The sequence below is a fragment of the Nerophis ophidion genome, linkage group LG03, assembly GCF_033978795.1.
Source record: "Nerophis ophidion isolate RoL-2023_Sa linkage group LG03, RoL_Noph_v1.0, whole genome shotgun sequence".
Lineage (NCBI taxonomy): Eukaryota > Metazoa > Chordata > Actinopteri > Syngnathiformes > Syngnathidae > Nerophis > Nerophis ophidion.
In genome coordinates, this window is record NC_084613.1 from 3,099,008 (window position 1) to 3,125,323 (window position 26,316).

The 26,316-nt window shown below is 42.0% G+C and overlaps 1 protein-coding gene across 1 annotated transcript in view; it reads right to left on the reverse strand.

Moving 5' to 3' along the window:
• Positions 1–2,947: 2,947 nt before the first annotated feature.
• The window catches only part of dicer1 (dicer 1, ribonuclease type III), an 81,748-nt gene continuing 58,379 nt past the window's right edge, over positions 2,948–26,316 (reverse strand). Inside the window, exons 25-30 of the mRNA XM_061893937.1 lie at positions 21,809–22,435; positions 12,732–12,987; positions 12,357–12,625; positions 7,735–7,897; positions 7,538–7,613; positions 2,948–4,794 (exon numbers count right to left, since the gene is read on the reverse strand). Coding sequence (XP_061749921.1) covers positions 4,629–4,794; positions 7,538–7,613; positions 7,735–7,897; positions 12,357–12,625; positions 12,732–12,987; positions 21,809–22,435 — 1,557 coding nt within the window. The 3' untranslated portion in view covers positions 2,948–4,628. The remainder of the gene's footprint in view (positions 4,795–7,537; positions 7,614–7,734; positions 7,898–12,356; positions 12,626–12,731; positions 12,988–21,808; positions 22,436–26,316) is intronic.

Consider the following 26,316-nt stretch of genomic DNA (forward strand, 5'->3'; position numbering starts at 1 on the left):
TTTACAATTCATACGTTTTTTGTATCACGTGCGTTTTACTTTTGACTTTGAACTTACACAGGAAACTAAACTCCAGTCTGTCCCTTGGAGTCACATTAATAACAGTAATAATAATAATCATAATGAGTGCAATCTGATTACTTCCACAAGGCTGCAAACCCATCAAATTGTATTTTCTTTCAAGAAAATAATTCATCTGCTCAACTTCCTAGCTTAAGCTCGACTGTGGAATGGAAAGCGAGGACAGCACAACTCTCCTCCACGACCATGGCGGACCAAAAAGAACTCCATACAACAACAAAAAAGAGGTATTACCGTTACAGTGCAAAAAAAGATCAAGCATACAAAAAAATAGCACCAAACAAAAAAAGATGAGAAACGCATGCAATTAACTGAGGTATTGAGGTGAAAATAAAGACAATGACAACATGAAGGGAAGATAAATTACAAGAAAAAGCGCAAAGTTGTGAGCGGAACTAAAATCAAGTAGGAGACTGATATCGTTATTTACCAGAATGACCTTTAACCTCAATTATCACGTTTCCATGCGCACGACATTGCAGTGAAGTCATGTTTGCATCCACAAGCAGGCAGAATATTTCCGCCGACATGTTTATCAGTATCATCACATTTCAATAAACTGTATTTCCTTGAATTGCTGCCGGGGTGCTAGTTAATTTAAAACATCTACTCACTCCGCCGCTTACCAAAGGCATGCGGTAAATTTAGGCCTGCGCTGATAAATTTGAGTGTGATGTAAGGATACCATCATGAAAAGCACATTTAATAAAAAAAAGTTATTATGGTCTTACCTTTACTTATAAATGAAGTCCATGCGCAGCTCCTTCTGATCAAACGCATCGATAACTTGTTTGTAGAAGTCTTCCTTATCTTTCTTCAGTTTTAAAAGTCTCTCTGTCTTGATGGAGATTTTCTTTTATTAACTCCTGCTTCGAGTTTAGAAAACCGTTTTATTTTAGATATGTAATCCTCCATGTTAAAAGTGCAAGCGAGAGGAAAAAATAAAGGATCGCTGCTCACTCTTGCTGCTTGTTGTCACTTCTTCTGCAGCCGAGTAGTCGCAAGAAGGATCACTAGCGCCCTCTACCACCAGGAGGCGGGAGTCATTAAATGACTCATATTTGACACACGCAGCTACGGTATATTAATAAAACATAGCTGCTTACTGTTCTTTTTAGCATATTCAATAGCTTGGACCTTGAATCCTACTGAATAGCTCTTAATCTTCTTCCCTTTATGCGATTTCAAATGATTGAAATCAGCCTCCTCCATTTTGAAAATGATGACAGGTTAAGTGTCACTCGTGACGTGACGAGTTTGACCCGGTGGAAATTCTAGGCAGGTGCATACTATATACCCGGCGGCAATTCAAGGAAATACGGTATAACAAATTGCTGTTAAATCAATAATTTATTGATGATTGGTCTGTAAATGGGAGTGGAAGTATCACAAGACAGAGTCACTAACCACTGCTCTGTCAACTTTCACACGCGCAGATGCTTAATTGAAGTCTTTATAATGAGAAACACTGTAAATGTTGCATAGATGAAAATGATCATTTTGGGCTGCTTCACCAAGCTTACGGTTGAGCTATTTCTTGAGCTGGTTGACATCATTGTTGACTTGATAGAATCACCTAATACGCACTACTTTCACAACCACGGCAAGCGGAACTACCGTATTTCCTTGAATTGCCGCCAGGTATATAGTATGAACCTGCCTAGAATTACTGCCGGGTCAAACTCGTTTCGCCAAATAATTAGCATATGCCTAGAATTTCCGCCGGGTCAAACTCGTCACGTCACGAGTGACACTTCACCTGTCATCATTTTCAAAATGGAGGAGGCTGATTTCAATCATTTGAAATCGCATAAAGGGAAGAAGATTAAGAGCTATTCAGTAGGATTTAAGGTCCAAGCTATTGAATATGCTAAAAAGAACAGTAAGCAGCTATGTTTGTCAAATATGAGTCATTAAATGACTCCCGCCTCCTGGTGGTAGAGGGCGCTAGTGATCCTTCTTGCAACTACTCGGCTGCAGAAGAAGTGACAACAAGCAGCAAGAGTGAGCAGCGATCGTTTATTTTTTCCTCTCGTTTGCACTTTTAACATGGAGGATTACATATCTAAAATAAAACCGCTTTCTAAACTGGACTTTCAATCGATTAAGGAGGTAATAAAGGAAGATCTCCATCGAGACTTTTAAAACTGAAGAAAGATAAGGAAGACTTCTATAAACAAGTTATCGATGCTTTTGATCAGAAGGAGCTGCGCATGGACTTCATTTATAAGTAAAGGTAAGACCATAATAACGTTTTTTTTTTTAATTAAATGTGCTTTTCATGATGGTATCCTTACATCACACTCAAATTTATAAGCCAAGCCTAAATTTACCCCATGCCTTTGGTAAGCGCCGTAGTGAGAAGAGGTTTTAAATTAATTAGCGCCAAGGAAATAAGGTAAGCTACAACAAAAGTGTGTGTCGGTTGTACAAATAGTGCGATCCATAGCATTGATAATATCCTCTTATTTCAATTAGTGGCGTCCATGTTGAAATGTTTGCTTTGCACTGCTAGCAAATGGCCCCACTTGGGTGGAATGGTCCTTACTTGGACTGTGTTTGTACTTCAACTGCATTGTGTGCATGGAAACGTGGCGTTTGAGTTGCTGGAGAGAACAGGAGCGTGTTTGTACTAAAGAGACCTATCTCACACTATTATGTCTCATCCTATCTGTGGAAAAGTCGGCAGCAGTCACGGACTTTCTCTCGTATCAAAACTGAAATGTTTGCTTTATGGAAAAAGACTTCTAAAGCGCGATATTGACTCACTGATCACTGAGGAGAGGCCATCACGTATCCTCTCGCTGTGCTACACTTCAACATACGCCGAGAGAATAAAAAAACACTTGCGGAAGGAAGGAAGCAATCCAGTTGACAAAGTTTATACAAATACAGGAACATGCAACCTCAGGTGCTGCTTTAAATGACACTTGTTGGGAATCTTTTCCTATCCTATCCGTTTTTGCCGGGTGTAGGAGTGAGACCTCACGTTTGAGGCCGACAATAAAATGTGATATTTTCATATATATATTCATATACTTTGCAATCTGTAGGATTTTGGTTGTCAAGGTGACCACACTATTCTCATTAATTACAGACGGTAATAGACTACAAGTGCAAGAATGATTCAGATACAATTTCAAGACTTCTAACAGCAACACAGTAGAGCAGGGGTGTCCAAACTTTTTCCACAGAGGGCTAAAATTTAGGCATGCGGGGGCCATTTTGATATTTTTCATTTTCAAACCATAACAAAATATATGTATTTTTTTTAATCCTTAGGGCTCCTGGGGAGCACAGAGGGTCTCAGTCACTAAAATGTTAAAAATAAGTCCAATTATTACTATGATTTTTTATTTAATGCTTACAGTAAATCTCTATATCAACTTGAGGTTGATATAAAGTAAAACAAATAAGGTTTTATGCCTTTTATGTCAAAGACAATTTTGTTTTTTATAGTAAAACTGAAATATGCAGGATTTAGATAGATAGTACTTTATTGATTCCTTAAAGAGAGTTTCTTTATTTAGCAATTAAAGCCCTCAAAGATCAATAATGCAGGACACCATTAATTTTAATTAATTATTTTTTAGTAATCACAGTGAAAAGTTAAATAAAATCCTACTAAATATATTTGAGATCCGAAAGGTTCCCTACTCATAAAGTAATACATTTTTATTGGTTTTTTTTCTTTTAACACTTAAATTTCAAAATCAACTTCCGATATATCTGTCGATTTTAAGTTTGAACTATTATTTTGTTTGTCTTTTGCTCTTTTGTTGACATTTTTATATGGCAACCACACAACGTATGCAATATTTTTTCCACATAAAACATTTTAAAGTGATCATTTTTAAGTAATAATTCATTATAACATAGATTTTTTTCCCTTTTTTTTTGAGCAATGAAAAAAAAGAAAATAAAGACAAAAGGGAAAAAAAACCTGCCTGCCACTTTTTCTCATTAGATTTCACCTCATTCCCCCCTTTTTTTCTTATATGTTTTTATTTTATTTTTGCAATACTCTCAATTTTGCAATTTTTGCAGAATGTGTGGCAGGCCGGTAAACGATTAGCTGAGGGCCGCAAATGGCCCCCAGGCCGCACTTTGGACACCCCTGCCCTAGAGTGAGTGTGTGTGTGTGTGTGCGTGTTAGCCATATCTGCTTCGAGCATGTTTTCCAACATGTAAAAACTGACTGGCATTAGTGCAGAAGATGAGGAGTAAAGTGTTGAATTGTCCTTTCTACGTACTTTAACGAGACAATGTGACGAGGCGCGCGTCGTCCACTGAAGAGGCTAACAGGGAAAAACCCGGGACAGACATTGCCACCTGACCTTTTGAACACTTGCTCAGTGTAGTAAAAAGCACTAGTGATGAGTTGACACGAGAAAGAGGGAGATTGTGTTTGCGCAAAAAGAAAAAGAGCTATTGTACGTAGGTTTCCACACGCGGTGCTCGCCGTCTGCCTCGTGTTGTGCTGGGAAGCAAATACTGCTTTTTCTCCGCAAGCGTCAATAGTGTAGGTGCTTAATGCTGAGAGGAGCTCAGTTGTTTTGGACCTGAGGTTGATTGGCTTTGAGGCTGCGCAGAGCTCGTCGGGCTGCTGCTGACTTGGCGATGCGGTAGCTGCGGCCCACTCCTTTGAACTTGCCCTTCCCGACGACCTCCACCGTCACCCGCACTTTTCCGTCGTACGTTCTTTCAGCAGGGCTGCGGACAAAGAACACTTTTGTTCAGCACAAATATTGGACCACCATGCACAATTTGCTTCCAGATTACATGCTAGGACATGGAAAAAGGAACAGAAAAACGTAACGCTGTGCCATAACCATGATTTGGAACGTGCCTACGTTTTAAAGTCACGCTGCGTCTTATTTGGGCAACATAAGCAGAACATTCTCTAATAAATTCAATTCTCAAATGGAAAACAATGTATATTTGTACAAACCCCGTTTCCATATGAGTTGGGAAATTGTGTTCGATGTAAATATAAACAGAATACATCCATCCATCCATTTTCTACCGCTTATTCCCTTTCGGGGTCGCGGGGGGCGCTGGCGCCTATCTCAGCTTCAATCGGGCGGAAGCCGGGGTACACCCTGGACAAGTCGCTACCTCATCGCAGGGCCAACACAGATAGACAGACAACATTCACACTCACATTCACACACTAGGGACCATTTAGTGTTGCCAATCAACCTATCCCCAGGTGCATGTTTTTGGAAGTGGGAGGAAGCCGGAGTACCCGGAGGGAACCCACGCATTCACGGGGAGAACATGCAAACTCCACACAGAAAGATCCCGAGCCTGGATTTGAACCCAGGACTGCAGGACCTTCGTACAGAATACAATGATTTGCAAATCCTTTTCAACCCATATTCAGTTGAATATGCTACAAAGACAACATATTTGATGTTCAAACTCATAAACTTTATATTTTTTTTGCAAATAATAACTTCGAATTTCAAGGCTGCAACACATGCCAAAGTAGTTGGGAAAGGGCATGTTCACCACTGTGTTACATCACCTTTTCTTTTAACAACACTCAAACGTTTGGGAACTGAGGAAACTAATTGTTGAAGCTTTGAAAGTGGAATTCTTTCCCATTCTTGTTTTATGTAGAGCTTCAGTCCTTCAACAGTCCGGGGTCTCCGCTGTCCTATTTTACGCTTCATAACGCGCCACACATTTTTGATGGGAGACAGGTCGGGACTGCAGGCGGGCCAGGAAAGTACCCGCCTCTTTTACTACAAAACCACGCTGTTGTAACACGTGGCTTGACATTGTCTTGCTGAAAAAAGCAGGGGCGTCCATAAAAAAGACGGCGCTTAGATGGCAGCATATGTTGTTCCAAAACCTGTACGTACCTTTCAGCATTAATGGTGCCTTCACAGATGTGTAAGTTACCCATGCCTTGGGCACTAAGGCACCCCCATACCATCACACATGCTGGCTTTTCAACTTTGCGTCGATAACAGTCTGGATGGTTCGCTTCCCCTTTGGTCTGGATGACACGATGTCGAATATTTCCAAAAACAATTTGAAATGTGGACTCGTCAGACCACAGAACACTTTTCCACTTTGCATCAGTCCATCTTAGAAGATCTCGGGCCCAGAGAAGCCGGCGGCGTTTCTGGATGTTGTTGATAAATGGCTTTCGCTTTGCATAGTAGAGCTTTAACTTGCACTTACAGATGTAGCGACCAACTGTATTTAGTGACAGCGGTTTTCTGAAGTGTTCCTGAGCCCATGTGGTGATATCCTTTAGAGATGGATTGCGGTTTTTGATACAGTGCCGTCTGAGGGATGGAAGGTCACGCTCATTCAATGTTGGTTTCCAGCCATGCCGCTTACGTGGAGTGATTTCTACAGATTCTCTGAACCTTTTGATGATATTATGGAGCGTAGATGTTGAAATCCCTAAATTTCTTGCAATGTCACTTTGAGAAAGGTTGTTCTTAAACTGTTTGACTATTTGCTCACACAGTTGTGGACAAAGGGGTGTACCTCGCCCCATCCTTTCTTGTGAAAGACTGAGCATTTTTTGGGAAGCTGTTTTTATAGCCAATCATGGCACCCACCTGTTCCCAATTAGCCTGCACACCTGTGGGATGTTCCAAATAAGTGTTTGATGAGCATTCCTCAATTTTATCAGTATTTTTTGCCACCTTTCCCAACTTCTTTGTCACGTGTTGCTGGCATCAAATTCTAAAGTTAATGATTATTTGCAAATAAATATTTTTTAATCAGTTTGAACATCAAATATGTTGTCTTTGTAGCATATTCAACTGAATATGGGTTGAAAAGGATTTGCAAATCATTGTATTCTGTTTCTTCCGTGTACTCCGGCTTCCTCCCACCTCCAAAGACATGCACCTGGGGATAGGCCCCTCCCACCTCCAAAGACATGCACCTGGAAATAGGCCCCTCCCCCCTCCAAAGACATGCACCTGGGGATAGGTTGATTGGCAACACTAAATGGTCCTTAGTGTGTGAATGTGAGTGTGAATGTTGTCTGTCTATCTGTGTTGGCCCTGTGATGAGGTGGCGACTTGTCCAGGGTGTACCCCGCCTTCTGCCCGATTGTAGCAGAGATAGGCACTAGCGCCCCCCGCGACCCCGAAGGGAATTAGCGGTAGGAAATGGATGGATGGATGTAATCCGTTTATAATTACATATAACACAATTTCCCAACTCATTTGGAAAATGTTTATATTTTGTTTCCATTAACACCTCCATTATTTACTTTCTACCTTTCAAATTCAATCTCAATTCTGTACACTGTGGTTGGAATTGTAATTTTCTTGAGGGAACTCTCCTGAAGGAATCAATAAAGTACTATCTATCTATCTTTAAATATAAAGGTCCAAAATATTCTGGCCAGTAATGTATGAAGCTGTGTTATATATGAAAACATACAAATGTAAAACATTAAAAAAAAAAGTTCCCTTACCTGAATTTGGCAGTTTCCGGTTCCATTTCAAGCAACTCCCTCACAGGAGAACGAGGCACATTTGCAGAAAATTTCTCTGTTGACAATGCAGAGTTGAATAAATACAATTTGCTTGATATAAAGCCTCACACGTTCTGTTCTAAAATCACACAAGTGTCAGAAAACCATTGACACAATGATGAAGAACATTTCCTCACCTATTAGTGGCCTCATCATGGGATAATACACTTGCCACACCATCTCTAATGACATCCCGCTGTCCATGTAGATAGCTCCAGCTAGCGACTCAAAGATGTCCCCCATAGCTTTTGGGACTTCAATGTCCTCCTCCTTCTCCTCGTCTTCTTCAGAGCGCCGCAGCTAATAGCAAACACACACAGCTGTAAAGTCACGTTGTGACAAGGTAATTGTGCAAATGTACCCAATGTAAACTGAACAACAAGGAGCTAACAAAGTGATTTACACCAGTTTTGTTCAATCGACCCTGACTACATTTTAGGGGCCACAGGGTTTGTACTAGTTTACAAACACTCGCACACCTGCAATGGAGACAACTGTTTGCAATCGCTCCCCTACAGTTATATTTCAGGTGTGCAAAGGCAGCGTGTAGGTGTCATTGTGTGTTTGGGGGTTGGTCTGACTAAAGAAAAAAACACATTCACGTATGCACATGCATAATAGTCAACTGTTTGCGATCCCTCCTCCACAGTTATAATCCAGGTTTGCACATGCACAATGTGTGTGTGTGTATGTGTGTTAGTGTGTGTGTGTGTGTGCTGGGGGATCGGTCTGACAAAAATGAAAAACACATGCACGCACGTAACACAGGCAACTGTTTGCAATCGCTCCCCTACAGTTATATTTCAGGTGTGCAAATGGAGCGTGTAGGTGTCATTGTGTGTTTGGTCTGACTAAAGAAAAAAACACATTCAGGCATGCACATGCATAATAGACAACTGTTTGCGATCCCTCCTCCACAGCTAAAATCCAGGTTTGCACATGCACAATGTGTGTGCGTGTATGTGTGTGTGTGTGTGTGTGTGCTGGGGGATCGGTCTGACAAAAGTGAAAAACAAATGCACGCACGTAACACAGGCAACTGTTTGCAATCGCTCCCCTACAGTTATATTTCAGGTGTGCAAATGCAGCGTGTAGGTGTCATTGTGTGTTTGGGGGTTGGTCTGACTAAAGACAAAAACACATTCACGTATGCACATGCATAATAGACAACTGTTTGCGATCCCTCCTCCACAGCTATAATCCAGGTTTGCACATGCACAATGTGTGTGTGTGTGTATGTGTGTTAGTGTGTGTGTGTGTGTGCTGGGGGATCGGTCTGACAAAAATGAAAAACACATGCACGCACGTAACACAGGCAACTGTTTGCAATCGCTCCCCTACAGTTATATTTCAGGTGTGCAAATGGAGCGTGTAGGTGTCATTGTGTGTTTGGTCTGACTAAAGAAAAAAACACATTCAGGCATGCACATGCATAATAGACAACTGTTTGCGATCCCTCCTCCACAGCTAAAATCCAGGTTTGCACATGCACAATGTGTGTGTGTGTGTGTGTGTGCTGGGGGATCGGTCTGACAAAAATGAAAAACACATGCACGCATGTAACACAGGCAACTGTTTGCAATCGCTCCCCCACAGTTATATTTCAGGTGTGCAGATGCAGCGTGTAGGTGTCATTGTGTGTTTGGGGGTTGGTCTGACTAAAGAAAAAAACACATTCAGGCATGCACATGCATAATAGACAACTGTTTGCGATCTCTCCTCCACAGCTATAATCCAGGTTTGCACATGCACAATGTGTGTGTGTGTATGTGTGTATGTGTGTTAGTGTGTGTGTGTACTGGGGGATCGTTCTGACAAAAGTGAAAAACACATGCACGCACGTAACACAGGCAACTGTTTGCAATCGCTCCCCTACAGTTATATTTCAGGTGTGCAAAGGCAGCGTGTAGGTGTCATTGTGTGTTTGGGGGTTGGTCTGACTAAAGAAAAAAACACATTCAGGCATGCACATGCATAATAGACAACTGTTTGCGATCTCTCCTCCACAGCTATAATCCAGGTTTGCACACGCACAATGTGTGTGTGTTAGTGTGTGTGTGTGTGTGTGCTGGGGGATCGGTCTGGCAAAAATGAAAAACACATGCACGCACGTAACACAGGCAACTGTTTGCAATCGCTCCCCTACAGTTATATTTCAGGTGTGCAAATGGAGCGTGTAGGTGTCATTGTGTGTTTGGTCTGACTAAAGAAAAAAACACATTCAGGCATGCACATGCATAATAGACAACTGTTTGCGATCCCTCCTCCACAGCTATAATCCAGGTTTGCACATGCACAGTGCGTGTGTGTGTTTGCTGGGGGGTCGTTCTGACAAAAGTGAAAAACACATGCACGCACGTAACACAGGCAACTGTTTGCAATCGCTCCCCTACAGTTATATTTCAGGTGTGCAAATGCAGCGTGTAGGTGTCATTGTGTGGGGGTTGGTCTGACTAAAGAAAAAAACACATTCACGTATGCACATGCATAATAGACAACTGTTTGCGATCCCTCCTCCACAGCTATAATCCAGGTTTGCACATGCACAGTGCGTGTGTGTGTTTGCTGGGGGGTCGTTCTGACAAAAGTGAAAAACACATGCACGCACGTAACACAGGCAACAGTTTGCAATCGCTCCCCTACAGTTATATTTCAGGTGTGCAAATGCAGCGTGTAGGTGTCATTGTGTGTTTGGGGGTTGGTCTGACTAAAGAAAAAACACATTCACGTATGCACATGCATAATAGACAACTGTTTGCGATCCCTCCTTCACAGCTATAATCCAGGTTAGCACATGCACAGTGTGTACAGTATGTGTTGTGCGCTTGGGGATTGGTCTGACAAAAGTGAAAAACACATGCACGCGCTTAACACAGGCAACTGTTTGCAATCGCTCCTCTACAATAACAATCCAAGTGTGCAGATACACAGTGCACGTGTCGGGGATTGGTGTGACAGAAGTGAAAAACATCTGCAACATAGAGAACTCTTTGCAATTGCTCCTCTAGAGTTCAAATTTGTCTGCGCAAACGCACAGAGTGTGTGTGTGTGTGTGTGTGTGTGTGTGTGTGTGCATAGGTCTGACAAAAGTTTTTTTTTTTAAAACATGCGCACACGCTTAAGAGACATATGTTTGCGATCGCTCCTCTACAGTTTTATTAAGAATGTAAGTCTTGCAGACTAAATTTATACATTTAAGATGTCATTAAAATGGAAGACGGCGAGCTGTAGAACTGGCAAAGAGTTGACATTAGACTTAGACTTCCGTTCTTTTGTCATTGAAATTTGAACTTTACAGTACAGATATGAACAAACAACATTTTGTTGCATTGGCTCATGGTAGTGCAGGATAAAACATCAGTAAAGGTGCAGATATAAATAAATAGATTACTGTACAGATAAATATATTGCACTTTTCCGGCGGAGCAGGCGGAAGACGGTAGATTTTAAGAACTACCACAACGGCTGCGATGGCAGAAGAAGGCTGCAGCAGAAAAGGGTCCCCAGGCGTCTTGGACTCCATATCACTGGACCCTGACCCGATTCTGTCAAGGATGGTGTGGTGACTGTCTGTGCACCAGTCTCCCCACGTTAAACTAAGTCATGCACAGGCATCCTTCATAAAAGGGATACACCCCGACCAGGAGGATCGTCATACCCGTTTGAGTGACCGCCGATGATGATATTGCACTTTTGCATATGCATCCACATTTATGAATGTACCGTATTTCCTTGAATTGCCGCCGGGTATATAGTATGCGCCTGCCTAGAATTACTGCCGGGTCAAACTAGTTTCGCAAAATATTTTTATTAGCGCATGTCTAGAATTTCCGCCGGGTCAAACTCGTCACGTCACGAGTGACACTTCACCTGTCATCATTTTCAAAAGGGAGGAGGCTGATTTCAATCATTTGAAATCGCATAAAGGGAAGAAGATTAGGAGCTATTCAGTAGGATTTAAGGTCCAAGCTATTGAATATGCTAAAAAGAACAGTAAGCAGCTACGTTTTATTAATATACCGTAGCTGCGTGTGTCAAATATGAGTCATTAAATGACTCCCGCCTCCTGGTGGTAGAGGGCGCTAGTGATCCTTCTTGCGACTACTCGGCTGCAGAAGAAGTGACAACAAGCAGCAAGAGTGAGCAGCGTTCGTTTATTTTTTCCTCTCGCTTGCACTTTTAACATGGAGGATTACATATCTAAAATGAAACGGTTTTCTAAACTGGACTTTCAATCGAAGCAGGAGGTAATACAGGAAGATCTCCATTGAGACAGAGAGACTTTTAAAACTGAAGAAAGATAAGGAAGACTTCTATAAACAAGTTATTGATGCTTTTGATCAGAAGGAGCTGCGCATGGACTTCATTTATAAGTAAAGGTAAGACCATAATAACGTTTTTTTTATTAAATGTGCTTTTCATGATGGTATCCTTACATCACACTTAAATTTATAAGCGCAGGCCTAGATTTACCGCATGCCTTTGGTAAGCGCCGGCGTGAGAAGAGGTTTTAAATTAATTAGCGCCCCGGCGGCAATTCAAGGAAATAAGGTATGTTATATTGTCTTTATATTCCAGCCAGTTAATCCAGTTTTGGGGGGAATTGAGGGGATTATTATGATGTGCTCTAAAATAGAAGATGGTGAGCTGTAGTAGAACTGGCAAAGACTTGACATTATGATCAAATGATTCTATTAAATGCAATAGCTCATATAAGATCATAATACCTTCAGGCTGTAGACCAAGAAGTTGCACCTACCTCGGAGTCCATGCCTTGCATCTCATTCTTTTCAAGTTGGAACTGCACAAAGTCATCAATAACGTGGAACAGTTCAGGCGAGATGGCTTTGAAGTACTTGTGGTAGTCATACTTGACGGCCAGAGAGGCAAAGATGGTGTTGTTGACAAGTGCCGAGCGCAGGTCAGTCAACACACCGGGGGAGTGCTGCCGGGGGTCTTCATAAAGGTGCTTTGTAATGAGGTAGTCAAGAATTGCATCTCCGAGGAACTCCAATCGTTGGTAACAATCTGAAAAGTAAATAGGATCCATATGTACATCATCCATCAAGGCTCAAATCTAAACATGTCAGCGTGATTGCGTGTTGGAGGTTAAACACCGATGCCGCACTTTTACCTGTGATGGTGTTGTAATGGTAGGAAGCATGGGTGAAGGCTTGGAGGAGGTAAGCCTTGTTCTGAAAAGTGTAGTTAATCTTTCTTTCAAAGTTCTCAAAGCCAGAGATCAGGTGGTTGAGGGTTCTCTCTGCGTCTGGATGTTCCAGCATGCACCGCGGTGGGATTTTCAACCAGCCGTAGCACAGGTCGCCCACGGCACATGTCGGGCTGGGCTGGCCGTCTGCCGTCAAGTTCTCTCTCTCCAGTGGCAACACCTGTGTGCACAATAAACGTTAAATACACACACAATTATAAACCGGACTGACAAGGTTTTCATTGTGGATTGGTACTCAGAGCCGGGTTCCCAATGATTGCTCAAAAGGCTCTCACGTGACTACAGGGCGCCATGTTACGTAGCAGTTTGAAACTGCAGCTAAGCGACACTGCACTTCCTCATTATATCTATCTTGTTCGGCTTATAAGAAGTCAGGTCGCGGGGGCAGCAGCCTAAACAGGGAAGCCCAGACTTCCCTCTCCCCAGCCACATCGTCCAGCTCCTCCCGGGGGATCCCGAGACATTCCCAGGCCAGCCGGGAGACATACAACGTGTCCTGGGTCTTCTCCATGGCCGTCTGGGGAGGTGTTCGGGTGGCATCCTGACCAGATGCCTGAACCACCTCATCTGGCTCCTCTTCATGTGGAGGAACAGCGGCTTTACTTTGAGTTCCTCCCAGATGGCAGAGCTTCTCACCCTAAATAAAATCCAGCTTACCCAAAACAGAGCTGCCAGACTAGCTCTCCATTGCTCATTTAGGACTGGCATTGAGATCATGCATCATGAATTGTCATGGATGAAAGTTGCTGAAAGACTGGCTTGTAGTTTGATTCTATTTTTACAAAAACATCTATACATACCATAAACCCTCATATCTGTATTCTCAGCTCTTGCTTGCCAGTGACACAACTACGGTACCAGGCTAGCCCAAAGAGGTGCTCTCACCCGTCTTAAACCCAAAAGTGATGTTTTGAAAAAGACTGTAATGTATCGGGCAATCACTTACTGGAATAGACTTCCACAATATCTGCTATCAATCACCAGCATAGTGGGCTTTAAGAATAGACTAAAAGGAGAAGTATTGCGTAAAGAGATTATTGTAGATTGTACCTAATGTCATGACAGTTTTTATTGACTATTGAGTATTTTATTGATTATGGGATAAGCAGCAGAAAATGGATGGATGATACTTTTTCGTCAATTATTGTTTGTCTTTGGTACACTAATGTGTATATTTTAGGCCATTGGTTCTTTGTTTTATTTTTGCAAAAATGTATACAGTATATCTATTTTTATATTGCTATTTTTATCTTTGGTATGAAAATTATTATGTAACAACATTTATTAGTATTTTTTGGTTCTTTGTTGTTGCTATTTTTGTATTATGACAATTTATTAATGGATCATGTTGTACTGCATTTTAATCGTTTGTTCTGTGGTTGTTTTTTGCCTGAACCCCAGGAAGAATAGTCTCCACTGCGGTGTAGACTAATGGGGATCCTTAATAAACTAAACTAAATAAACCCTATCTCTAAGGGAGAGACCCACCACCCGGCGGAGAAAACTCATTTGGGCCGCTTGTACCCGTGATCTTGTCCTTTCGGTCATGATCCAAAGCTCATGACCATAGGTGAGGATGGGAACGTAGATTGACCGTTAAATTGAGAACTTTGCCTTCCGGCCCAACTCCTTCTTCACCACAACGGATAGATACAGCATCCGCATTAATGAAGACGCCGTACCAATCCGCCTGTCCATCTCACGATCGACTCTTCCCCCACTCGTGAACAAGACTCCGAGGTACTTGAACTTCTCCACTTGGGGCAGGGTCTCCTCCCCAACCCGGAGATGGCACTCCACCCTTTTCCGGGAGAGAACCATGGACTCGGACTTGGAGGTGCTGATTCTCATTCCGGTCGCTTCACACTCGGCTGCGAACCGATCCAGTGAGAGCTGAAGATCTTGGCCAGATGAAGCCATCAGGACCACATCATCTGCAAAAAGCAGAGACCTAATCCTGCAGCCACCAAACAAGAACCCCTCAACGCCCTGACTGCGCCTAGAAAATTCTGTCCATAAAAGTTCTGAACAGAATGGGTGACAAAGGGCAGCCTCGGCGGAGTCCAACCCTCACTGGAAACGCGATACGGACCAAGCTCTGACACTGACCGCCACAATCAGACAGTCCGATACCCCATACTCTCTGAGCACTCCCCACGGTCGAATGACTTCTCCAAGTCCACAAAGCACATGTAGACTGGTTGGGCAAACTCCCATGCACCCTCAAGGACCCTGCCCAGAGTATAGAGCTGGTCCACAGTTCCACCACCAGGACGAAAACAACACTGTTCCTCCCGAATCCGAGGTTAGACTATCCGGCGCAGCCTCCTCTCCAGGACACCTGAATAAACCTTACCGGGAAGGCTGAGGAGTGTGATCCCGGTTCCCCTTCTTAAAGAGAGGAACCACCACCCCGGTCTGCCAATCCAGAGGTACGCCCCCCGGTGTCCACACGATCTTGCAGAGTCTTGTCAACCAGAGCCTTAAGGAACTCCGTCGGACCTCATCCATCCAGGGCTTGCCTCTTTATACATTTATTTTAATTGAAGAGTGTTTGCCGAGCACTTACTTTGTATACATGCCCTGTTGTGATGCGCTACTTGCAAAAAAAAAATGCGGGAAGCAATTACATGTTTCCCCTGCAATCCATAAAGGAGAAAAATATGAGAAGTGAAGGTTTGCTAGGAAGGCTGGAGAGCCAATAACAGTCTTCTTGTGCCAGGTAAGCAAGCACACACACACGGGAAAACCCGGTACAATATATCGCACTCAGTCCCAGGGAATTATTACACCTTGCCTGACAAAACTCTGCTTCCAAATTGCACCTTTTCTGCATGTGTCACCAACAATGTTCCCTCTAATTTTTCATGTGTGTGAGCAAAGTTAACAACAACCATGAGCATTGAGTGGAATCTGTCTCAAACCTGACATAACAATTTCAATGTCTTATTATTATAATCAAGTGACAGTCGTCATTTTTATGAGATTATTTTTGAAGGTAAGTGACTTGGCCCACTTAAATATTGTTTTTTTTAATCAGCTATGTACATGTAGAGAACATACAAATCCTTTATTTATTGATTCAAAGATACTGAAATTCCATGACATAATGAATTTGCAAACAGCTAAAATTATACACAAAGCAAACTATAATCTGCTACCCAAGAAGATACAACAATTATTCTCAATCATCCATCCATCTTCTTCCGCTTATCCGAGGTCGGGTCGCGGGGGCAACAGCCTAAGCAGGGAAGCCCGGACTTCCCTCTCCCCAGCCACTTCGTCTAGCTCTTCCCGGGGGATCCCGAGGCGTTCCCAGGCCAGCCGGGAGACATAGTCTTCCCAACGTGTCCTGGGTCTTCCCCGTGGCCTCCTACCGGTTGGACGTGCCCTAAACACCTCCCTAGGGAGGCGTTCGGGTGGCATCCTGACCAGATGCTCGAACCACCTCATCTAGCTCCTCTCCATGTGGAGGAGCAGCGGCTTTACTTTGAGTTCCTCCCGGACGAAAGAGCTTCTCACCCTATCTCTAAGGGAGAGACCCGCCACCCGGCGGAGGAAACTCATTTGGGCCGCTTGTACCCGTGATCTTATCCTTTCGGTCATGACCCAAAGCTCATGACCATAGGTGAGGATGGGAACGTAGATCGACCGGTAAATTGAGAGCTTTGCCTTCCGGCTCAGCTCCTTTTTCACCACAACGGATCGGTACAACGTCTGCACTACTGAAGACGCCGCACCGATCCGCCTGTCCATCTCACCATCCAGTCTTCCCTCACTCGTGAACAAGACTCCTAGGTACTTGAACTCCTCCATTTGGGGCAGGGTCTCCTCCCCAACCCGGAGATGGCATTCCACCCTTTTCTCAATCAATCAATGTTTATTTATACAGCCCTAAATCACTAGTGTCTCAAAGGGCAGCACAAACCACAACGACATCCTCGGTAGAGCCCACATAAGGGCAAGGAAAAACTCACACCCAATGGGACGTCGGTGACAGTGACAATGATGACTATTAGAAACCTTGGAGAGGACCGCATATGTGGGCGACCGCATATGTGGACAAACCCCCCCCAGGGGATATCGGTAGTGGGCTGTTTTAAGGAGTTTTTGATCAAATTATCCGTAGTAGCAATATTAATAATGTTGCGTTTATTTTGTGTAGTGCAATTTAAATAATTACGACCATATCAAGGAATTGATATGAAGGGAATTTTCAGATTGTTTGCTGCGATAATCTGAACGCATCATAATTTGCCACCTCAGTAGAACGCATGTCCAACTCTGACACAGTCATAGCAGAAAAAACATTATGTGAGTTGTGTATTATTCTAAGAGAATTGCTGTGTGTGCAGGGATTATCCAGCCTGGCGCTGGCTAGTTCTAATTTAACTGACTCCTCACCCGGACTAGCAGGCTCTGTAATTGCCTGTGACCGAGCTTGCTCTAGTGCAGTTAGTTCAGTGTGACTCAGACAGAAATCTATGTTTCTAGACAAGATGATAGCGCCTTACCGGTTAGGGTGAAGGCCGTTTCTGATCAGAAAGCCAGGTTTGCCCCAGAAAGAGGGCCAGTTATCAATATACGTTAGTCCCTGTTGTCTACAGAAGCTTGCCAGCCACCTATTAAGCGAGACTAATCTGCTATATCTCTCAGGAAGGGTGCCAGAGACAATTACTCGATGCCTGGACATCTTTCTAGTGAGATCACAAGTCCTGGCTATGTTTCTCTTTGTAATCTCATCCTAGTGTCATTGGAGCCAACGTGTATAACTATGTTCGCATAACTAAACTCAACAAAAGAGGAGAAATATAATATTACACAATATTAATCTGAGCCACTTCAAGAAACTATTCAAACTTAAAGTGTTTACAAAGTACCAAGAAGAACCATGATAAACATTCTGAATTTATTTCATCCATTCATTCTTTCATTCTCAAAATATCCATCCATCTTCTTCCGCTTATCCGAGGTCGGGTCGCGGGGGCAGCAGCCTAAGCAGGGAAGCCCAGACTTCCCTCTCCCCAGCCACTTCGTCCAGCTCTTCCCGGGGGGATCCCGAGGCGTTCCCAGGCCAGCCGGGAGACATAGTCTTCCCAACGTGTCCTGGGTCTTCCCCGTGGCCTCCTACCGGTTGGACGTCCCCTAAACACCTCCCTAGGGAGGCGTTCGGGTGGCATCCTGACCAGATGCCCGAACCACCTCATCTGGCTCCTCTCCATGTGGAGGAGCAGCGGCTTTACTTTGAGCTCCTCACCCTATCTTCTTATCACCTATCACCAGCTCCTTTATCTTAGGGCAATTATGTTCCACTTTTGCACACATTTCCATTCATTTAATAAATGTAATGGAAATTTAAGCAACTGTTATTTATTTATTCATGTTACTGTTATTAAATAATACTGATTATTAGGTCTTTCAATTCATTGATAAACAGCAAGCTTGCAAAATATCACTACCCAATTGATATTTATGTACGCCTGGCATGACATTTTCACAATAGCAAAGACTCAAATGTCACTCTTTCAATCTTGTTGTTATTCAAAATACAAATTTGAAGTGTCAGAATACCATACGCCTCGGTTTTAAAAAAAAGTGACATTTGGGTAAATACACTTTTATGGAATTATTTGTTTGAGATTTAACACAAAGTCTGCGTTTAGTTTTTTGGTGTGACAGTTCAGGATCTTTGGCGAACAAACCTTTATATTTTCAAGCCAGTCGTGCGTAAATGACCATTTACCTATCCAGGATCACACCAGGCATTTTAATGACAAAAGGTGTGTGTGGACAGCACCTGTCAGTTGAAAGTAGCAATAAAATCTGCCGACACCTGAGTGGCCCTAAAATGGTCTGGAGGAGGATAAGAGCAGAAAAGCTGTGCATTCAAGCTGTCAGTCTTACCAAATCATTTCTGGGACACGTAGCCCCAAGTGTGCTCTTACACACACATTTCAGCACGCGCCTCACACATAATCCACCAAATTATTTTAGTTGTCTTTTGAAAAAAAAAAAAAACAGAATATTGCTAAAAGCAGGGGTGTCCAAACTTTTTCCACAGGGAAAAATTTAAACATGCCATTTTGATATTTTTCATTTTCAAACCATAACAAAATATATGGATTTTTTTTTAATCCTTAGGGCTCCTGGGTAGCATAGAGGGTCTTAGTCACTAAAATGTAAAAAAAAAAAAAAGTCAAATTATTATTATTATTTTTTATTTAATGCTTACAGTAAATCTCTATATCGACTTGAGGTTGATATAAATTAAAAATAAATAAGGTTTTATGCCTTTTATGTCAAAGAAAACTTGTTTTTTTATAGTAAAACTGGAATATGCAGGATTTAGATGGATAGTACTTTATTGATTCCTTCATTTAGCAATTAAAGCCCTCAAAGATCAATAATGCAGGACACCATTGATTTTAATTATTTAATATTTTTGAGTAATCACAGTGAAAAGTTAAATAAAATCCTACAAAATATATTTCAGATCGGAAACATTCCCCACTCATAAAGTGGTGCATTTTTATTAGTTTTTTTTTTTTTTTTTACTTTTAACACTTAAATTGCAAGATAACTTTCAATATATTTGTCGATTTTAAGTTTTGTTTTATGCTCTTTTGTCAAAACTTTGATGTTTTTATATGGCAACCACACAACATATGCAATATTTTTTCCACATAAAACATTTTAGTGAAGTGATTTATATTTATATAGCGCTTTTCTCTAGTGACTCAAAGCGCTTTACATAGTGAAAGCCAATATCTAAGTTACATTCAAAGCAGTGTGGGTGGCACTGGGAGCAGGTGGGTAAAGTGTCTTGCCCAAGGACACAACGGCAGTGACTAGGATGGCGGAAGCGGGAATCGAACCTGCAACCCTCAAGTTGCTGGCACGGCCACTCTACCAACCGAGCTATGCCGCCCCATTTTAAAGTGATAATTTTTAAGTAATAATTCATTCGAACATTTTTTTGTCCTTTTTTTTTTGAGCAATGGAAAAAAAAGAAAATAAAGACAAAAGGAAAAAAAAACTGCCTGCATGGCAGCTTTGAGTCGTTTCTCTCGAAATGTGTTTGTCATTCTTGTTTGGTGTGGGGTCACAGTGTGGCGCATATTTTTAACAGTGGTAAAGCTGTTTATACGGCCACCCTCAGTGTGACCTGTGTGGCTGTTGACTAAGTATGCCTTGCATTCACTTGTGTGTGTGAAGAGCCGTAGATATTATATGATTGGGCCGGCATGCAAATGCAGTGCTTTTAAGGCACGCCCCCAATATTGTTGTCTGGGTGGAAATCGGGATAATGGTTTCCCCCGGAGATTTTCGGGAAGGGCACTGAAATTCCGGAGTCTACCGGGAAAATGGGGAGGGTTGGCAAGTATGACTGGGAGATGAAACTGCTTTTACTTCTCCCTACGTCCGTGTAGCACTCCGTACAGCTGCGTTTTAAAAAGTCATACATTTTACTTTTTTAAACACATACCGATAATATTCGATATTACATTTTAAAGCATTTATTGTCAGTCCGATATTATCGGACATCTCGAATATTAACAAAGACGTGGGATGCATACCCAATCTCTGAAATTACAAAAGTGCAAAACAAAATGTAGTGACCAGACAATTGTAAGCATCAATTAAAGTCCTACTGAAAGCCACTACTAGTGACCACACAGTCTGATAGTTTATATATCAATGATGAAATATTAACATTGCAACACATGCCAATACGGCCGCTTTAGTTTACTAAATTGCAATTTTAAATTTCGCGCCGAAATATCTTGCTGAGAACGTCGCGGTATGATGATGTCACGGATTGTAGCGGACATTTTGTTCCAGCACCGTTCCCAGCTAAAGTCGTCTGTTTTCATCGCAAAATTCCACAGTATTCTGGACATCTGTGTTGCTGAATCTTTTGCAATTTGTTCAATGAACATTGGAGACATCAAAGAAGAAAGTGAAGTGTCACTTGTGACGTGACGAGTTGGACCCGGCGGAAACTCTAGGCATATGTTAATTATTTTGCGAAACGAGTTTGACCCATCGTTAATCCTGAGCCGGCGGTAATGCTAAGCATGCGCTAATTATTTTGCCAAACAAGTTTGACCCGGCAGTAATTCTAGGCAGGCGCATACTACAATATCTAGATTTTTTCTGAATTGGAGCGTATACCTACTTTTAGTAGGAAATCCATCCCATCCATCTATTTTCTACCGCTTATTCCCTTTCGGAGTCGCGGGGGGCGCTGGCGCCTATCTCAGCTACAATCGGGCGGAAGGCGGGGTACACCCTGGACAAGTCGCCCCCTCATCGCAGGGCCAACACAGATAGACAGACAACATTCACACACTAGGGCCAATTTAGTGTTGCCAATCAACCTATCCCCAGGTGCATGTCTTTGGAGGTGGGAGGGGCCTATCCTCAGGTGCATGTCTTTGGAGGTGGGAGGGGCCTATCCCCAGGTGCATGTCTTTGGAGGTGGGAGGGGCCTATCCTCAGGTGCATGTCTTTGGAGGTGGGAGGGGCCTATCCCCAGGTGCATGTCTTTGGAGGTGGGAGGGGCCTATCCCCAGGTGCATGTCTTTGGAGGTGGGAGGGGCCTATCCCCAGGTGCATGTCTTTGGAGGTGGGAGGGGCCTATCCCCAGGTGCATGTCTTTGGAGGTGGGAGGGGCCTATCCCCAGGTGCATGTCTTTGGAAGTGGGAGGGAGCCGGCGTACCCGGAGGGAACCCACGCATTCACGGGGAGAACATGCAAACTCCACACAGAAAGATCCCGAGCCTGGATTTGAACCCAGGACTGCAGGACCTTCGTATTGTGAGGCAGACGCACTAACCCCTCTGTCACCGTGAAGCCATGTAGGAAATCCACGCAACTCTTAATACATGAGGCCCCGGCACCGTTTCAAAAGCAGAAATGTGTCCAGTATGGGTCGGTTAAAAAGTAGTAGCCAAGAGTAAGAGAAGGAGGTGCTCACCTTTAGACCTAAGGAGCAGAGGAACATCTGGGCAGCTCTCTCTCCACAGCTGGTCAGATAGCAGCCCAGCAAAGCCTCCACACAGTCGGCGATGCTCTTGTCTGCGATGCACTGCTCCGTGTGCAGGTCGTAGGAGATGGACTGCTTTCCCAGCTCGGTGCCACAGTTCTCCTCGGACGGGTTCCAAAAGCCCACCACAAAGTCGTCCTCTTCGCCCGCCTTGCTGGGGTCCAAGTAGCACATGGCGTCCCAGGAGCTGTAGTCAAAGTCCTCCGCTGATGACACGGTGGGCAGCGGCTCTGGGTGGTGGTGGTGGGCCGCCTGATAGGGGTTCTTCTTCGGGGGCTTCCATTCATACGCGGCCTCAATGGGCGGTGGCGGGCTTGTAGCGGCCGTGAGGGATGGAGGGAAGCTGCTCAGGGAGATCTTCTTCCCGAACGCGCCGGATCCCAGCAACATGTTGTCGATAAATTTGATGTGTTCCTTGTAATACTCCAAGTCGTCCTCCATGTTGACCTCATCCTTTGGCTCATCCTTCAGCATCAGCTCTCCCTCATCATCCGCCTCCTCGCTCTCCTCGTCATCCTCATCACCGGAACGCCCGTTGGACAAAAGCTCCTCTTTGGCCTGGATGACAGGAACAGAGTAAAATGTATATTGTAGCGCAGTGGTTCTCAAATGGGGGTACTTGAAGGTATGACAAGGGGTACGTGAGATTTTTTTTTAAATATTCTAAAAATAGCAACAATTAAAAAATCCTTTATAAATATATTCAACAAAATATGAATGTAAGTTCATAAACTGTGGAAAGAAATGCAACAATGCAATATTCAGTGTTGACAGCTAGATTCTTTGTGGACATGTTCCATAAATATTGATGTTAAAGATTTATTTTTTTGTGAAGAAATGTTTAGAATGAAGTTGATGAATCCAGATGGATCTCTATTACAATCCCCAAAGAAAGCACTTTAAGTTGATGATTACTTCTATGTGGAGAAATCTTTATAATTGAATCACTTGTTTATTTTTCAACAACTTTTTAGTTATTTTTATATCTTTTTTTCCAAATAGTTCAAGAAAGACCACAACAAATGAGCAATATTTCGCACTGTTATACAATTTAATAAAACAGAAACTGATGACACAGTGCTGTATTTTACTTCTTTATCTCTTTTTTTCCAACCAAAAATGCTTTGCTCTGATTAGGCGGTACTTGAATTAAAAAAATGTTCATCACTGGAAAAAGGTTGAGAACCACTGTTGTAGCGTCCCAGAAGAGTTAGTGCTGCAAGGGATTCTGGGTATTTGTTCTGTTGTGTTACGGTGCGGATGTTCTCCCGAAATGTGTTTGTCATTCTTGTTTGGTGTGGGTTAACATATTTGTAACAGTGTTAAAGTTGTTTACACGGTCACCCTCAGTGTGACCTGTATGGCTGTTGACCAAGTATGCCTTGCGTTCACTTGTGTGTGTGAAAAGCCGTAAGTATTATGTGATTTGGCCGGCACGCAAAGGCAGTGCCTTTAAGGCTTATTGGCGCTTTTGATTGATTGATTGATACTTTTATTAGTAGATTGCACAGTACAGTACATATTCCGTACAATTGACCACTAAATGGTAACACCCGAATAAGTTTTTCAACTTGTTTAAGTCGGGGTCCAAGTTAATCAATTCATGGTACAAATATATACTATCAACATAATACAGTCATCACACAAGTTAATCATCATAGTATGTACATTGAATTATTTACATTATTTACAATCCGGGGGGTGGGATGAGGAGCTTTGGTTGATATCAGTACTTCAGTCATCAACAATTGCATCAACAGAGAAATGTGGACATTGAAACAGTGTAGGTGTGACTTAGTAGGATATGTACAGCCAGCAGAGAACATAGTGAGTTCACATAGCATAAGAACAAGTATATACATTAGAAGTACATTTGAGTTGTTTATAATCCGGGGAGATGGGATGTGAATGGAGGAGGGTATTAGTAAAGTGTTAAAGTTGCCTGGAGGTGTTGTTTTAGAGCGCTTTTGAAGCGCTTTGTACTTCTCTCTACGTCCATGTACACAGCGGCGTTTTAAAAAGTCATACATTTTACTTTTTGAAACCGGTACCGATAATTTCCAATATTACATTTTAAAGCATTTATCGGCCGCTAATATTGGCAGTCAAATATTATCGGACATCTCTAAAATAAATTTACCGGCCCGAATAAAATGCTTGGTGTTTGGCCGGTCTCGTCAACCCGTGCACACATACAAAAGCAGAACAAAAAGAAGCAACAAACAATTTGCAGTCATTTTGCTGTTATGATAGAGTATACATTCATTGACAAGCTAATGCTCGCTATCCAAAAGCTATTATTAGCTAACAACAGCTGAAGCTAATGTGTCACGTACGTACGTAATTACATCATTGCGTGCGAGGAGCCTTAAGAAAGTGGGATATAATGTAGAAAATACATTGCAAAGTAAGCACCCTCGAGGCATCTGTGTAAATGTTCAACAAGCTGTTTGCAACATTTACACACAATTTACTCACGGTTACATTTTTCAAAGCAAAAAATAAGAACAGAATTGTCTGGCTTATGTTACCATTATTGGTTTAACAAAACTTATGTGTTAAAACTGTCTATATTTTTCACTATTTCTAAATTTCTACCGTCCCAAATAAAATGATTGGTGTTTATGGCTGTCACTCAGGCGGTCTGGTCAACATGTTCCTGCAAGAGTGCGTGCACACATAAAAAAGAAGTCCAAAAGGAGCAACAAACCATTTGCAGTCAAGTTATTTTTGTAGAGTAAACATAATATGACTGCTAATGCTAACTATTCAAATGGTTATCATTAGCTTACTACACCCATAGCTTATGTCAGGGGTGTCCAAAGTGCGGCCCGCAGGTTATTCTTTAACGGCCCCACGGCACATTTTAAATAAACAAAAATAAAAAACATAAAAAGTGGTATAAAAGCGCAAACAGGTGAAATGTACCAAGAAAATGTTGCAATGCTTTCATAACACAAAGCTGCCATGCAGGCTGTTTCTTTCTTTAAAAGATAATAATGAATCCAAATTAATGTCATTTTGAATTATTGACCTATTCAAGGCTCCAATTATGTCACATTAAATATTCCACTTTGAGATATTTTTGGGGGAAAATGTTGCAAATTTTGTGTTTTGCCATATAAAAAACTGAGCTGTTTTTTTTTTAAAGAAGGGCTTAAATCAAACAAAAAAACATAAAAACAATAAAACTTAAAATTGACGGATATATCGGAAGTTGATCTCGAGATTATTGTGCTAAAAGTAAACAGTAAAAAAAAATGTATACGGTAATTTATTTTTTAACACTTTAATGAGTCGACACTTTTGGATCCCCAATTATTTTAGTGTGATTTGTTTTTAAGTGTCATAGCTCAAAAAATAATAAATGAATATTCAAAATGAAGGCTCCAATTATTATATAATCTCAAATATTCCACCTAAAAAAAGTTATTGGGTGAAAATATTGCATATTTTGTGATTTTTCTATTTTTTTTCCCCTAATGCAGGGGTCGGGAACCTTTTAGGCTGACAGAGCCATTCAAGCCAAATATTTTAAAAAGTATTTCCGTGAGAGCCATAGAATATTTTTCTAAGACTGAAAACAACCAAATGCGTGCATTTTTAAGTAAGACCAACATTTTTAGAGTAAAATAAGTCTCTAAGTGTTTTGAATAACATTATTTTGAAGCTAACCAACAACAAATAAAATACTTCTTAGCATTATTGCGACTTCTTGAACAGGTACGGTAGAAACCGGATGGATGGATTAAAATGCATGAGAATGTTTTATATTTTGAACGTTATTTTTGACACTGTGATTACCAGCGGAATTATTCATTACTTACTGTGTTACGCAATGTCAGTTAAGATTTATCTGAGAGCCAGGTGCAGTCATCAAAAGAGCAACAGGTTCCCTACCCCTGATCTAGAGATTTAAACCTTGAATAATAATAAAAATAATAATACTGATTAATGACACATTTTTAATATTTTTTTGGACCAAAACCCCGGGATCATAACTGAGTGGAGGCCTAAATGTATATTTTTCATATATATATATATATTGCATTGGTTTTTAAAATGAAAAATATGAAAAAGGCCCGTTCTTGCTTTAATTTTATAGTGTGCGGCCCTCAGTGGAAAAAGTTTGGACACCCCTGGCTTATGTCATTACAAGTCACAAAAGCCAGAAAAAGGCAGGATATTACACTTAAAATACATTGGAAAGTTAGTGCCCTCTAGGCGTCTGTGCAAATGTTGCAAACAGCCCCTTTGCGTGGTCAATGTGATTTTACAATTGTGTTTACATTGAGTGTTTCCATAGTTGTGTGGAGGTTTCCCTCCTTTCTGCCTTGATGGCTGTGGGGATTATAATCAAAGGTAACATTCTATATAGAAATGTTGGCATTGAATACATTTTTCTCCTGGTCCTTATTTTCCATAAGTCACAAAATATA